We start from the raw sequence: 15,261 nt of genomic DNA, 5'->3' as shown, positions 1-15,261 counted from the left end.
GGGCTTACCGAAATGGGCGGGGCCTGAAGGGTGGTGGGCGGGATATAACAGTGGGGTCTAGCAGAGTAGGTGGCTTACAGTGACAGCGGGATGGGCCTGTATCGTAGTTGGTGAGGTTTACAGTAGGTGTGTTTGTTGGCAGTGGGCGGGGCTTAAGTGACCCTGGGGGGGTCCTGCAGGTGGTGGGCGTGGCCTACACTGGGGAGTATTTGCAGGCTAGGGCAGGGCCTACATGGAGGGTGGGGCTTGCAGCATGGGTGGAGGCTGGGGTCTAGGCGGCCCTCCTGGCGGCACGGCCCCCTGGTTCTCTGCTGACCCCCAGAACCGGGACAACTACATCCGCTCGTGCAAGCTGCTTCCGGACGGCCGGAGCCTGATCGTGGGTGGCGAGGCTAGCACGCTGTCCATCTGGGACCTGGCAGCCCCCACGCCCCGCATCAAGGGCGAGCTGACCTCGTCCGCCCCGGCCTGCTACGCCCTGGCGGTCAGCCCCGACGCCAAGGTCTGTTTCTCCTGCTGCAGCGACGGCAACATCGTTGTTTGGGATTTGCAGAACCAGGCCATGGTGAGGTGGGTGCGGGGCCTGGGGACCTGGGCAGGCTTTGGTGGGGGTGGAGGGCCCTGGGGGAGGTGGCTGCAGAGAGATGGACGTCCACCCTTCCTCCTCTAGACAGTTCCAGGGCCATACGGATGGGGCCAGCTGTATTGACATCTCTGACTACGGTACCCGGCTGTGGACAGGCGGTCTAGACAACACCGTGCGCTGCTGGGACCTGAGGGAGGGTCGCCAGCTCCAGCAACATGACTTTACCTCCCAGGTGCCAGGGAAGGGGCTGGAGCCTCCCCAAATGCCAGTCCTTTCCTGGGGCCCTCCCTTCTCTTAATACTCCAAGACAGGCCTGGAACTCACTATGTAGCTCAGACTGGCCTCAAACTCACAGATATCTGTGTGCCTCTGCCCGGGCCTGTTTCCTCTTCCTCTGGGTACCACAAATAGGAAGGCGTTCTTCATGTATAAGATGGGGACCTGAGTTCGAATCCTCAGCACACACCTGGAAACCTGGGTGTGGTGGTGGATAATCCCAGCCCTGGGGAGGCAGAGGCAGGTGGATCTCTGTGAGATGGAAGCCAGCCTGGCCTACATAGTGAGTTCCAGGCCAGTCGGTGCTACTGGGAGACCTTGCCTCAAAAAGATGAGAGAGACAGAGAGAGAGAGAGAGACAGAGAGACAGAGAGAGAACGAACAAATGAGAATGAATATGAATCCCTACAGATTAGAACAAGAGCTTGGAGCTCTGAAGTTGCAGCCCTGAGGTCCACCATGTGCTACCTCCCTCAATCCATCCCTCCCTCCTTTCCTTCCTTCTCTTTCCCCTCCCCCTCCCTCTCCCTCTTTGCAATCTGCTTCATATTAAGATGCAGCAGCAGTCTCCCACCACCTTCCAGGCCCTTCCACCAGCTGCCTGTGCGTCGTCCCCTGTGGGAGATGTGGGGAGTGGGGCCGCCAGGCCTAGGTTGGAGGGTCCCCCTTCACTCCTACACCGCCAAGAGTCCAGGAGTCCCAGCCTTGAAATCTTGTTCTAGATCTTCTCCCTGGGCCACTGTCCCACCCAGGACTGGCTGGCGGTTGGTATGGAGAGCAGCAACGTGGAAATCCTGCACGTCCGCAAACCCGAGAAATACCAGCTGCGTCTGCACGAGAGTTGTGTGCTGTCACTCAAGTTCGCCTCCTGTGGTACAGGCCCCGGAGACCCCGTGGGAACCCCGTGGGAACCCGGAGACACATCCAGCAGGGATGGTGGAGGGGGGATGAGGGTCTGGTCAGCACTCGGTCCGGGTGATGGATCCAGTGAGAACTGGCAGTGATATCAGTGTGGTGGAGCATGCCTTTAATCCCAACACTCCAGAGGCAGAGGCAGTTTCATCTCTGTGAGATCAAGGCCAGCCTGTCCTACATAGTAGTAGTGTCTCGAAAAAAAAAAAAAAAAAGAGGGTCATCAAGATGGCTCAGTGGGTAAAAAGGGGCTTGAGGCCAAGCCTGGCAACCTGAGTTCAATTCCTGGGACCCACATGATGGAAGGAGAAAACAGTGTCCCACAAGTTGTCCTCTGACCACCACACACATGCAGACATAATAAATTACTTTAAAAAAATAAGATGGAGCGTAATTGAGGAAGTTGTTTTTACAAAAATGAAAGGCTTTTGTTTTTATGTGCAAGTTGCCAATACTAAAATACTTGGGCAACTATTTCATTTTTTTGTTGTTGTTTTTTTGAGAGAGGGTCTACCTGTAGCCCCAGCTGCTCTGGAACTTGCTGTGTAGCCCAGGCTGCCTTCAAACTCCCAGCAATCCTCCTGCCTTGGCCTTCCTGCCTGTGGCTTATCTGAGGGTCACAGGAAGCTGTTTGGGCTTTGATATGAGCTCGTTCCTGGAGGGCTCAGTCTGGACACTGCAAACATGAGGTGCACTGACTTTCACAGCCTTTATGGACAGAGGCCCCTGGGAAGAAACCATGAAGCTGTCTCAGCCCTGGGTGGCCCTGGTCCCACCTCACTGTCCATCTGTCCTTCCTCATGCCACTGTCCTTCCCTCCCAGGACGCTGGTTCGTGAGCACCGGCAAGGACAACCTCCTGAACGCCTGGAGAACCCCGTACGGGGCCAGCATCTTCCAGGTACCTGCTGTCCCCAGCCTACAGCTGTCTCTGGATGCTTCTGCTCTGAACATTTCCTGCCATGGAGTCCCACACCATGTGGACCTCTGTTATGGGTCTCACTGAGCTCAATTTCCAAAAGGTCCCTCCATGGTGTGGTGTCAGAGCCTCCCTCCTATTCAGGGCTGAGTAATATTCCAGCAGGTGGCTAGGCCATACTGTGTGTTCTTCCCTTTGGCTACTATGAATCTTTCTGCCATAGACATCTAGTTTTCCTCCAGACATATTTTCATTTCTCTAGCATGAAATTTGAGAAAGGATCTGACTGTGGAGCCCAGGCTCACCTTCAACACCCGATCCTCCTGCCTCTACCTCCTAAGTGCTGGGATTAAAAGATATATATTACTGCACCCGGCTCTGAGAAGAGCCTACCCCTGGACATAGTGGCACAGACCTGTGATCCTAGCACTTGGAAGGGCAAGGCAGGAGGATTGTCAGTTTGAGGCCAACTTGGTCTATAGAATGAGACCCTTGTAGGGGGAGGGGGATAGAGGGCAGGTGGGAGGGAAGGAAAGAGGGAAAGAGGAAAAAAAGGGACTATGACAGTATGCTTGGGTGTCCTCCAGCTCTGAAATCAGGCCCTAGTGAACTAGTGGGACTGTGCACACGCCCCACAGAATGTGCACACGCCCCACAGAATGTACATGGAAGTCGTCAGAGGATAGTTTGCAGAAGTGGGTCCTGGGGATCAAATGCACATCGTTAGGTTTAGCAGCAAGCCCCTTTACTCACTGTGCCATCTTACCAGTCCCTAGCCTTGAGACAGGAGGTCACCTGTGACCCTCCATCCCTGGCCGACCACACACCTGTCCTTCAGCGTTCCTTCTGTCCTGCAAGCGCCTTCCTGCTTGTGAAATCCCTCAGGGTGACCCTGTGGGCTGCCCCTCACCTCTCCCCCCTCCCCCCCTCTCTTGACAGTCGAAAGAATCTTCCTCAGTTCTGAGCTGTGACATCTCCAGAAATAATAAATACATTGTCACGGGCTCAGGGGACAAGAAGGCCACCGTGTACGAGGTGGTATACTGAGCCTGGCTCCTTCTGCTCAAAGGCCTCAGCCTCACACACTCCCCAGCTGGTGCGGTTGGGGTGCTGGAGAAATAAAAGGAGCACACCGGCTCTCCTGGTGTGTGAAGGTCCAATGTCCGTACGGGGTTTCTGCTTCTATTTTGGTGTGTGAGTGTTCTGTGTATGTTACTGCACCATGTGCATAGAGCGTCCTCAGAGGCCAGAGAGCATCAGATCCTCTTGATCTGGAGTTAGTTAGCCACCATGTGAGCGCTGGGAACCAAACCCAGGTCCTCTGCCAAAAGCCATGTGGCCAGGAAGCCCCAGGGATCTTCCTGCCCCCACCTCTACAGTGCTGGGTTTACAATTACTCAGTAATGTGCCTGGCTTTTTATGTGGGCGCTGGGGATTTGAACTCAGGTCCACATGCTTATGTGGCAAACACATTACCAAATGATCTGTTTCAAACTTTTTGTATTTTAGTACATTAAAAAAAATCATATGAGCCAGGCGTGGTGGCACACACCTTTAATCCCAGCACTTGGGAGGCAGAGGCAGGCGGATCTCTGAGTTCAAGGCCAGCCTGGTCTACATAGTGAGTTCCAGGACAGCTGGGGCTACAGGGAGACCCTGTCTCAAAAGGACAAAAAAAAAAAATCACGTGTGGAGGTCAGAGGACAACTTGGGGGACTTGGTTCTCTTTACCATGTGGGTCTGAGGATTGAACTCGGGCTTGGCAGCTTCATACACTGAACCCTCCTGCCAGTCCTTTTATTACATTTACTGTGTACCCTTACCAGAGAATGTCTGTGCGAAGTCGACAACTTGCAAGAATAGGTTCTTGTTCACCATGTGGGTCCTAAGGATTGAACTCAGTTCATCAAGCTTAGCAGCAAGCCCCTTTACCCACTAAGGCATCTCACTGACCTCTAACACCTTTTTTTGAGACAGGGTTGTTCTGTAGCCCCAGCTGGCCTAGAACTCACAACATAGCCCAGGCTGGCCTCTATCTCAGACCTGCTTCTGCCTCCCAAGTGCTGGAATGAAAGGTGTGTGATGGTAACGGGCAACAAATCCCTGTTGAGACAGATCACCTGTGTCTTTGTCAATTGCTTTATTAAGTGTGACCTGGGGGTCTACACACCCCACAGGGAACCACAGATACCCCTTGGGAAAACCAGACACCCTAACCCCGCCACCCACCACTGCAGCAAAGGGAAGAGCAAGGGAAGGGGGCAGGTCAGACGATGGGGGGGGCCGTCAGTAGGTTATCTGGTACACAGAGGCCTGGTCCCCAGACCCTACGACAACCAGCCGGCCGTTGGCAGCCACATCGCAGCATGTGGTAGAGGTGGCCTCTCGGACCTGCATGGACAGCAGCTCTTACAAGCACAGGGGATCTGGGCCTGGTCTCCATCCACCCACCAGGTCAGGGATGGTCCCTAAGGCAGGACTCTGCACTGTCACAGTGTCACCCTGGTCCCAAAGGGTCCCCCCTGAGCAGGGATACCTGGAAGACTTTGGCTCCTGTGGGCATGCTGTGTACAGTGACCAGATCGTCCATCCCCACACTCACCCACCACTGGCCTGGAGACAGCAGAGAACAGAGGGGACAATGGGGTCACAGGAAGCCTACCCTCTCCCTCCTGTATGTTGTAGATACCTGCCTGTCACCCTAGCACTTGGGTGGCAGATGCAGGAAGATTCAGAGTTTAGAGTCATCCTAACACATAGGGAACTGGAGGCAAGCCTGGGCTACATGAGACTGCCTCAAAAAAACAAATGGTCTGGAGACCTGGCTCAGTGGTTAAGAACACTGGCTGCTCTTGCAGAGGACCCAGGTTTGATTCCCAGCACCCACATGGCAGCTGAAAAAAAAAAAAAACATCTGTAACTGCAGTTCCAGGGGAATCTGATAATCTGATACCCTCTTCTGGCCTCCATGGGCACTGCATGACACGGGTACAGTTACATACATGCAGGCAATATACAGGCACATAAAAATTTTTTTAAAATATTTAAATTAGGCCAGGCGTGGTGGGAACACCTTTGATTCCAGCACTCTGGGAGGCAGAGGAAGGCAGATCTCTGTGAGTTCAAGGCCAGCCTGGTCTCCATAGGGAGTTCCAGGCCAGCTTGGGCTACAGGGAGGCCCTGTCTTAAAAAGATACCCTCCCCCCCAAAAAAATTAAAATAAAAAGCCAGGCCTATACCCTTAATCTCGGCACTTGGGAAGCTGAAGCAGATGGATATGAGTCAAAGCCAGCCTGGGCAACATAGTGAGACTGTCTCAAAATAACCCAAACCAATGATTTTAAAAAGTTTTTGTTTCTGCTTTGATTTTTGCGGTTTTTGGTGTTTTGACACAGGTCTCATGTAGCCCAGGCTAGCTTCAAAGTACCTATGTAGCCCAGGATGACCCTGAATTTTTTTTTTTAAGTGGGGCATGGTAGCATACATCTTTGATCCCAGTACAGAGGCAGGCAGATCTCTGAGTTCCAGGCCAGCTGGGGCTACAGGGAGACCCTGTCTCAAAAAGACCAAACAAAAAAAGACCCTGCATTTTTTTTTTTCTTTTTTGCTCTTTTTAAGACAGGGTATCCCTGTAGCCCCAGCTGGCCTGGAACTCACAGAGATCCCCCTGCCTCTGGCTTCTGAGTGCTGGGACTAAAGCCGTGCATTACCACACCCAGCAAGACCCTGCATTCTTGATTGCTGTGAACTGCTTATGTCAACAAGGACCTGGGGTATCAAAGTGCTGGTCAAATGGGGTAGAATATTCTGGTTGGTTGGGGAGCCCAGCGGATGCCCTGTCTTCTGTAGACTCCGTACCGTTTGGGGAGAACTTGAGACCCAGGATGGTCTTGTCTTTGGTGCCCACCGTGAGTGCCTGGCTCCCCTGGGTGGTGCTGTAGAGACACTGATGGCCATTTGCCAGGCCCATCAGCAGCCAGTCTTCCTGGGGACTGTTCGACAGGCTCATGATCTACAAAGAATGGGGATTGGGGGGGACAGAGGTGCCATTGGCCCCCAGCCTGGTACAAGAGGCAGGCAAGAGTCCAGGGACCCCCAAGGCAGGCTTGCTGCCTGCTACTTTGTGCAAAAACTTCCCATCAGAAGGCCTCACTTTGCTGCCCTGTGAGATGGGTATAGGGTGACAAAGTTTACAGGGCTTCAGAACAGAGATTAGAAGAGATTCTGTTCCACTTGCTGTTTTGATTTTATTGAGACAAGGTCTCACTACATAGCCTGGGCTAGGCTCAAAAACCAGCATAAAATATTCATTTGTAATTCAAATGGGGTCTCATGTAGCCCAGGGTGGCCTCAAACTCCTATGTATCCAAGGATGACCCTGACCTCTTGCTCCTTCGACCTCCCCAACACTAGGACGACAATGTGTGCCACCATGCCCAGCTAACAAAGTCTTTTAATGACTCCTATGTTTTGACAGTGTCAGCTGAGGTGACCTAGCTAGCATGTCCCCTCTCCTCCCAAGTCCACAGTGTCTTGGGGCTTGAGGGTCCACAAACCTGAGACTGGAACGTGTACTCCACAGCCTCCCTGGCCGTTCGCATATCCCAGCGTCGCAGACAGGCATCCAGACCCCCTGTCCACAGCTCATTGTCCTTGACCACGAGGCTCTTGGCCCCATTGACAGGGCCCACGAAGTCCCTGGCCAGAAGAGCCAGTAAAAGGGGTTACCCAAGATTTGGAGGTCTGAGTTCTGGAAATTCCCCCAGCCTGACTGCCATATACAACATCCTATTCCTCTTCCATTTGAGGCACCAAAGAATGGTGTGGTCACCCCAAAATCCCTGTGCTCCCAAGAGCGGCAGTGAAAGTCAACCCAGGGCCAGGTGTGGTGCTGCAAGTCTTTGATTCCAGCACTAGGGAGGCAGAGGCAGGCAGAGCTCTGTGCAATGGAGGCCAGCCTGGTCTACATAGTGAGTTCCAGGTCAGCTGGGGCTACAAGGAGACCCTGTCTCAAAAAGGCTAAAAGAATTATAAATAGAAAAAAGGCTGGGGCATGGTCCAGGGGTAGAGTGTCAGCCTAGAATCCCCAGTGAGGGGCTGGGGGCGTGGCTCAGGGTAGAGTGACATCCTAGAATCCCCAGTGAGGGGCTGGGGGCGTGGCTCAGGGTAGAGTGACAGCCTAGAATCCCCAGTGAGGGGCTGGGGGCGTGGCTCAGGGTAGAGTGACAGCCTAGAATCCCCAGTGAGGGGCTGTCCTCACCTGATTACTTTCCCACTACACAGGTCCCACATCCTAACAATACCATTGGTGCAGCCGGCAAAGGCCTGGTTGTCCTCCAGGCTGGCTGCCAGCGCCTGGCAGGACAGTCCCTCACAAGGCAGCTGGCACTTCAGGTGGAGGGAAGGGGCTGCCAGGTCCCAGACGCTCACAGCGGACAGGTTCTGTCCACCTGCGAGCAGCGTCCTACTGTCAGGGGACAGCAGGCAGGTGCGCAGGTAGGCGCCAGGGGTCTGAAAGGGACAGTCACCGTGAGGTAGTATCCCCTGTTTACCCTGGAAGGTGTCTCCCCCCAAGCCCCCTCCCCTCGCCTGCCCTGCCCATCACCTGGACACCGGCTGGCTTCAGGTGGCTGTCTGGGAAGTGGTCCTCAGCCACCTGGCCCGTGAGGCTCCAGACTTTGATGCCACCCCGGCTACACGTAAATGCGTGTCTCGTGAAGCTGCTCACCGCCGTGGCCAGCAGCAGCTCCCCATGTTTCAGCACGCGCACCTTGTGCAGAGCGTGAGGGACGGCAAACCTCTTTGATTTCCAGAGAGATGCACTTGGCCTCTGCCAGCTGTCCTCAAAGTCTTCGGGGTCCCAGGATCTGCAGATGGTCAGGATTTGGGGTAACCCACCTGTTCCCCAAAAGAGGTGTTCACCCAGCCCCAAAAGGTCTGTGTTTGAGTCGGGGTCTAATGTAACCCAGGCTAAACTCCAACTCACTATGTAGCACTATGTGCATTCTGGGGATTGAACTCAGGTCGGTCATCAGGCTTGGCCACAAGCCCCTTTACCTCTGAGCCCTCTTGCCAGCCCCCTCTTCCCACTCATCTCTTGAAACAGACCCTGAACCTCTCATGGTGTGGTGGGGGTGGGGGTGGGGAAACAGAGGGACAGAGACAAGGTATTTCTGGCTGCTGAGGCCAACAGAACACAGACTCACAAAGGCTTTAGAAATGGATGGCCTAGATCAGAAGATTCCTGGACCTCATGGTGGAGCTGGCTGGTCTCTTGTTCAGAGACAGTGGACGATTCCTGTGGCGATGGTGATGGGGACTCTGGCAGGATGTGAGCTAGGTGGAAACAACAGGGCTGATGGGCATCCTGGGAGCATGGAGGCCCCTCCTCCATCCCTCCAGGAGCCGCCCACTCCTAGGAGCACCCAGCTGACCGGGCTGTGCTTCGGAATCACACAGGCCTGAGTCCTTGCTTCCCTAGGGAGACAGAGCTGAGTAAGCACACATACACACGGCCCAGGTCCCAGGTCCTCTGTGGGCCCCAGCCACAGGCACTCACTTGTTCCAGTATCTTCTCTGTTGCTATGACAACGGGCATAGAGGAGATGGAGAGAAAATAAGGTTTACAAGCCGCCCCCGCACACAGCCCCAGGCTGCCTGCCCCCCAGCTCCACAGCTAACAGACACTCACTTCCGAGTCCGCCCTGGGCCTTCTTGTGGCTATCAGTGAAAATCTGCCAAAGTTGCTGGGTCAAAATGTCCTCCCAAAAATGGGGTTCCTGCTCCCAGACTGGCTGCGGCTCCAGCGGCTCATCAGCCTCTGAGAGTGACAGCTGCCTGTCATAAAGCTGGGACACTGAGGTGGCTGTGAACTTGGGCTCCTGAGGGATCTTGGTCTCGGGAATCTCAGCTTCTTTCTTGGTTGAAAACTGGCTGGCCTGGACAGCGGCCACAGGAGCCTTGTGAGACAAGATACAGGCAGAGCCATCCATCCCCCTCCTTTGCCCATCCAAACACCTGACACTCACCTTGACCAACTCCAGAACCTGGGTGGGTCTCCCAAAAGTCTGCATCAAATGGAAGAAGTGTTCTACCTAGAACGAGTTAAGAGTTAAACCTTGTCCCAGTCACTAAGCAAGAGTGGAAGGGAGCAAGAGTTTGTGACTGTGAGATACACGAGGCAATGTCTGGCACTTGGCAACCTCTATGTGCGCAGAGGTAAATTCAGAACTCTGGGCTTAAAACCACACCCTACAAGTCTGGTTGTGGTGGTGCAAGCATGTCATCCCAGCTGAGGCAGGATGAGTTCAGGGTCATCCTTGGCTACATAGGGAGCTGGAGGTCAGCCTGGGCTAATGAGACTACAAGGTCTGGTGTGTAGCTCTGTGTAGAGCAAGGGCTGGGTGCCTGGCTAGCGAGAGTCAGTCCTATCTGAGTCATCAAAGGAATTCTTGTTCTGCAGTTGGGGAAACTGAGATCCAGAGATTCCAAAGACAAATTCCTAAACACCAGGACAGGAAGCCAAGTTCCTGTTTCTGTAGCAGAAGCCTGCCCCCCCCCCCCAGGCTACTGCCTGGGAACAGAGTGAAGGATGGATTCCCTGGCAGAGCAAGCCCAGCAGGCTGGAAACCCAGGGGAGCCTCTCCAATTCACCCTGGCTCCTTAATGGGCAATTTACCAGCACTTTAATGCGCTCAGAGTGAGCGGAGAGCTGCAGGGCGCTCCCTGGGGAAGGCAGGGTTCTGGAATGGATGGGGGAATACAGTAAGGGCAGGGGAAAACCTGAGGCTGCAGAGGACCTCAGGGATATCACAAGTTAAAGATCAGGGATCCTCCCCCCCGCCCCCGCCGGGGGCCTCCTCTCTGAGCTTCACCCCTAGTCTAGGCAGGTCCTGTTGCAAACCATCAATTGGATCACTTCCTTAAGGGGCTGAAGCCAGCAAAGGGGCCAACCTAACTGACCCCAGTGTCTCCGTCTGTCTTCACCCCTCCCGCTCTGCCTCCTCCAGAGGCTAGGGAGCACCAGTGAGCACTAGCAGCTCTATCTGCCCACAGCCAGCCATGGCTCCCTCCTACCTCAGTCCCAAAGCCCCAGTCCTCCCTGCAGCCCATACGGCCCTGCTCTGTCCTCCCTTGTCCCTCTCTGCCCGCCGCTCCCTCTGCTCCAGAAACACAGGCCTCCTTGCTGCTCCTCCAACACACCAGGCTCTGTCCTGCCCCAGGGCCTTTGCACAGCTATGTCCTCAGCCCTGGGGCCTTTGCACCACAGCCTGTCACTTCTCTCTGGACCATGTTTCACACAACCCCAGAGAACATCCCTTTTGCCTCTGCTGGCCTCAGTTTACCTTCCTGATCACCCTGAGCTGCCACCCACACCCATTCTGGTTCCTCGGCCCATTCGCGGAGCTGCCTGGCTCCCACCTGGGGTTCTGGCACCTGCCCATCATCCCCCCTCAGTCTCTGGTCTTTGCTCTTTCCCTGGCATCTCTGGGGCCTGGTGAGCTGGGGGTGGGTGGCTCAGCATCTTGAATGACTAATGGTGCTGTGGCTTCTGGGTCTTCCTCCCCATCTTCCCCATGCTGCCCACCCAAGGCCTTGCTAAGCCCCAAGCACAGCAGCATCCTGGCTCCCTGCCAGTGACATCTGGCCCTAGGCAGAGCCTCCTTCCTCACAGTGCCCAGGAGGAAGGGGGTGGAGATGGAAGGCTGCACCCCAGTCCAGAGCCTGGTAAACAGGGATAGGACAAAGGCCTGTCAGCAAGATGTGTGATTCTCTAACCTCAGGAGGGTTTCTAAAGCAACTCTGTCTACAACCCTCCATGGCTCCCACTAGTCTCAGAGTCAAAGATCAAGTCCTTCCTGTGGCCAGCAACTCTCTCCTCCCTGCCTCCTTCCTCCCTCACTGGCTACTCCTGAGGGGTCAGGGAACAGATGGCCCCAAGCCCCAGGCACTAGCTCACCTGTTGGTGATGTTCTTCAATTGACTTCTGGACTTTCTTGACCTGAAAGTGATGCACAGCCCAGGGTCATGTGGGGTCTCAATGCTGTGTGACACTGGGCAAACTCCTTTAATTTTTTTTTGCCCAGGCCTTAACTTTAAGACAGCATTTGTCCTATGGCTAGGGTGAGTACAGGGGTCCCCACCCGGCCTGGCACCAGGGACAGCTCACCAGGTAGGAGGTGCTTTCCAACTGCCCCATCATTTCACTGATGAGCCTGGGGGTGGAGAAAGAGCAGTTACAAGGGTCTTCTAGAAAGAACCCTTTCCTCCACCCTTGAGCAAAACCCCATAAGGACAAGGACAACTACTCTAAAGCAGGTGGCCTAAAAAAAACCACCCAGAAACACTCGGGAGGCAGAGGCAGGCGGATCTCTGTGAGTTCGAGGCCAGCCTGGTCTATATAGTGAGTTCCAGGAAAGCTGGGGCTACAGGGAGACCATTGCAAAAAGACAAAAAAAAAAAAAAAACCACCCAGAAAATGGAGCCAGGCTGACCCCAGGGCCCTTGCATGTGCTGTGCAAGTGCTGTACCACTGAGTGGTTTCCCTGCCCTTGGGTATTTATTTTATGTGTATGAGTGTTTTGGCTGCATGTATGTAAGTGTGCCCATGCATGTAATGCCCACTGAGGTCAGAAGAGGGTGTTGAATTCCCTGGAACTGGAGTTATGAACAGTTGTTAGCTGCCATGTGGGTGCTGGGAACTGAACCCAGGTCCTCTGCAAGAGCAGCCAGTGCTCTTAACCTCTTAGTCAACTCTCCACCCCAACCCTTGGGTATTTTCAGTAGGGACCAGGCTGGCCTTGATCTCAGAGATCTGCTTGCCACTGCCTCCTAAGTACTGAGATCACAGGTCTGCACCACCACACCCCGCTTTTTATTTCCCCCAAATTAATGTTTTAAATAAAAGTCAAGAGTGCATCTAAGTTCCCTGTCCTACTGGCTGAGACTGATACTCAGTTTGGGGACAAAGCCCTTCCCAACCGGAGTCTTGTGAAAACAGCCCTCACCTGCGGATGTCTCCAGGCAGCTGAGCAATAACATTAGAACAAGATGAGTAACTCTTCATCAAGTCATAAGGCTGGAGAGGTCAAAGGTCAAACCCATAAAGCCGCAGACCCCAGACTCCCAAATCTCCTGTGTGCCCATCAACCCAGGCTGCAAACCCTGGATACAGGTGTTGTGGTGGAAGCTTCTAGGCTCCGAAGTCAATTTACTACGTACTAGGCAAGGGCTTGGCCCTTGAACCACGCCCCAGCCCCTCACTGGGGATTCTGAGCTGTCTACCCTGAGCCACGGCCCTAGCCCTTTACTGGGGGTTCTAAGCTGTCACTCTACCCATGAGCCACGCCTACATATGGGAGGAGCTTTAACTTGCAAACCAGGGACCAGCTGTTCTCAGGGTTAATCACCCGGTGATTGAAGCTTAATTTGCAAAGCCTAGCCCTGGTCTTCTCTGGGGGCTGGTTTATAGTTTCCACCCGAGCATCCTAAGGGTGCACTCAAACCCATCCAGGGGCTCCGGGACCGGGGATACAGGCTTGTAACCCTGTAGCTGAGGCCAAAGGACTGCTGACAGCTCCAGGCCAGCCTGGGCTGCAGAGTAAGCCTCAGTCTCAAAAATCAAAAGGAAAAACTGCAAAACCAAATCCCATATGAAGGGATCAAGGAGACTCCGTCCCTTCCCCACCCCGGCTTTCTCACCAGAATGTCACTGACCGGCCCCTTGGGGATGGCCTGGCTCTGAGAAGTCATCTTCTGGAAGATTCTCCAAGTCACAAAGGCATATTAAATCCTGGTGGGGACAAGTACAGCTGTGCCCGAGTCACAAAACCCCAGCCCCACTCAACTTGCAGTGTGTCCCACCAAACACCTTCCGGAGCAGTCTCCCAAAGAACTGAGCCCAGCTCCCCTCGCTCCCCCCTCGAGATGCAGGGAGCTGGTACAGTGCCTGCACTCCCCAGTGGGAGCAGTTGGGAATGAGGAGCCCAGGGATGTTCTCTCACCAAACTCGAACGTGAATTTGGAGAGTCTCTAAAAGTCACAGGTTAACTGCAGAGGGTTTTGAAGTGCGGGTAAGAGTCTGCCATGTGCTCTAATTAAGGATTTATCATTCAAGACCTATGATGGTCCGCCCCCGTCACTCACCCCGGGTAACCTCTTTACATGAATCAGTTTTGTACCCAAGTCCCCTCGGTAGCCTAGAGGACACACCCTCTCCGTACTCCAAGGTCCCAGCACCCACGCACCGCCTTTGACGATGGGGAGCCTAGAGGAAGCCACAGAGGTCAGGCAAGTTCAGGCCGGAGCAGGATCCTCCCCCTCCCACTGGGCCATTTCACCTTGTCCGGCCCCGCCCGCCCCGCCCTGGTCACGCCCCCCGGCCCTGGACACGCCCCCCAGCCACCTGCAACCCTAAGGGCCTCCTATTAACACAGCAGCAAGTGCACGTGGGCTCAGCACTCCGCTAGCGGGGCCTGGGATCGTTAGCCAATCACAAAGCAATAGCCACACGTGGGCTGCGATCGCGATTTTTCATTGGTCAACTCATCCAGGCATTTTTGGCCGCAGTTGTCAATCAAGGAACCCCAGGCCTCGGATTAACCCCTGAGATCCCAAAACCCAGAAGGGCCTTGTGCAGCATTCTGGCTCTGTTCTCTGGAACCCAGAGAGGACTGGGACCCGACAAGGAGAGCCTGGCACGGTGGCTGAGTGAAGTCCGATCACCATATTGGGTGAAAGGTCTGGGCATTTGGGGCCAGCGAGAGGGTTCAACAGGTGATGGAGCTTGCTGCCAAGCCGGAAGGCCTAAGATCCATCCCCTAGACCCGCATGTTGGAAGGGGAGATCAGACACCTACCGGTCGTCCTCTGGTTGTTCTCTGACCTCCACAGGTATAGACATACATACACAAAAAACTAAATTTTTAAAAATATAACTTTGGGGGGGGGCTGGAAAGATGGCTCAGCGATTAAGAGCACTGGTTGCTCTTGCAGAAGACCAGGGTGAGAACCCCAGCACCCCCATGGCAGTTAACAACTGTCCATAACTCCGGTTCCAGGGGATTCGACACCCTCTTCTGACCTCAGTGGGCATTGCACTATACGAGTGCACTTACATGCAGGCAATACATACATACACATTAAAAAATAAAAATGATAAAATATCCAAAAAATAAATCTTTGAAAAGTTGGGGTATTTTTCCTGCTTTGTGTTGGAATCAGCAATAAATGCTGCAGTGGGCAGGGAGTGTGCAATTTCTGCACTAGAAATCCGTTACATTAAAGACTTTTCTCAATGCAAAAAACACATCAGATGAGATAAGTGCTGGAGAGATGGCTCTGAGGTTAAGAACACTGGCTGTTCTTGCAGAAGACGAAGGTTCAAATCCCAGCACCCACATGACAGCTAACAACTGTCTGTAACTCCAGTTCCAGAGGATCCAGGGGATTTGCCTTGGCGGGCATTGCACAGCATGGGTGCACATATCTAAAACGCAGGCAATACACACATAAAAATAATAATAAATAATTTTTTTTTAAGTTGGAGGTGTGGCACAGGTGTAAAGTGAT

General features: G+C 54.0%; 2 protein-coding genes across 10 annotated transcripts in view; one reads left to right on the top strand and one right to left on the bottom strand.

The window, feature by feature from the left end:
• The window catches only part of Tle2 (TLE family member 2, transcriptional corepressor), a 15,437-nt gene extending 11,581 nt beyond the window's left edge, over positions 1-3,856 (top strand). For 6 of the 7 annotated variants that reach the window (XM_029565355.1, XM_029565354.1, XM_017799122.2 and 3 more), the window contains exons 16-20: positions 323-570; positions 671-818; positions 1,585-1,735; positions 2,598-2,674; positions 3,632-3,856. In XM_029565355.1, coding sequence (XP_029421215.1) covers positions 323-570; positions 671-818; positions 1,585-1,735; positions 2,598-2,674; positions 3,632-3,739 — 732 coding nt within the window. In that variant the 3' untranslated portion in view covers positions 3,740-3,856. Of the gene's footprint in view, positions 1-322; positions 571-670; positions 819-1,584; positions 1,736-2,597; positions 2,675-3,631 lie in introns of those variants that run through there. The other variant, XR_001872534.2, reaches the window with a different exon arrangement.
• Positions 3,857-4,816: 960 nt separating this feature from the next.
• Tle6 (TLE family member 6, subcortical maternal complex member) lies at positions 4,817-13,925 on the bottom strand. Of its 3 annotated transcripts, XM_029565498.1 has the most exons (15): positions 13,838-13,853; positions 13,394-13,484; positions 11,862-11,907; positions 11,652-11,693; positions 9,721-9,786; positions 9,384-9,630; positions 9,252-9,274; positions 9,127-9,169; positions 8,899-9,028; positions 8,298-8,559; positions 7,953-8,203; positions 7,249-7,390; positions 6,551-6,704; positions 5,229-5,305; positions 4,817-5,083 (listed from the first exon to the last, which is right to left on the bottom strand). In XM_029565498.1, exons 3-15 carry the CDS (start codon positions 11,892-11,894, stop codon positions 4,979-4,981), a joined length of 1,575 nt encoding a protein of 524 aa, XP_029421358.1. In that variant the 5' UTR covers positions 11,895-11,907; positions 13,394-13,484; positions 13,838-13,853; the 3' UTR covers positions 4,817-4,978. The 3 variants fall into 3 exon arrangements, with proteins under 3 accessions (XP_029421358.1, XP_029421357.1, XP_008835473.2); XM_029565497.1 differs by lacking the exon at positions 11,862-11,907 and having other exon boundaries at positions 13,838-13,925; XM_008837251.3 differs by lacking the exons at positions 13,394-13,484; positions 13,838-13,853 and adding an exon at positions 12,700-12,799.
• Positions 13,926-15,261: the final 1,336 nt, after the last annotated feature.

This window comes from Nannospalax galili, unplaced genomic scaffold (assembly GCF_000622305.1).
Source record: "Nannospalax galili isolate Female #2095 unplaced genomic scaffold, S.galili_v1.0 scaffold77, whole genome shotgun sequence".
Taxonomy (NCBI): Eukaryota; Metazoa; Chordata; class Mammalia; order Rodentia; family Spalacidae; genus Nannospalax; species Nannospalax galili.
Note: the sequence above shows the minus strand (reverse complement) of the source record. Positions and strands in the feature narration are given on the sequence as shown.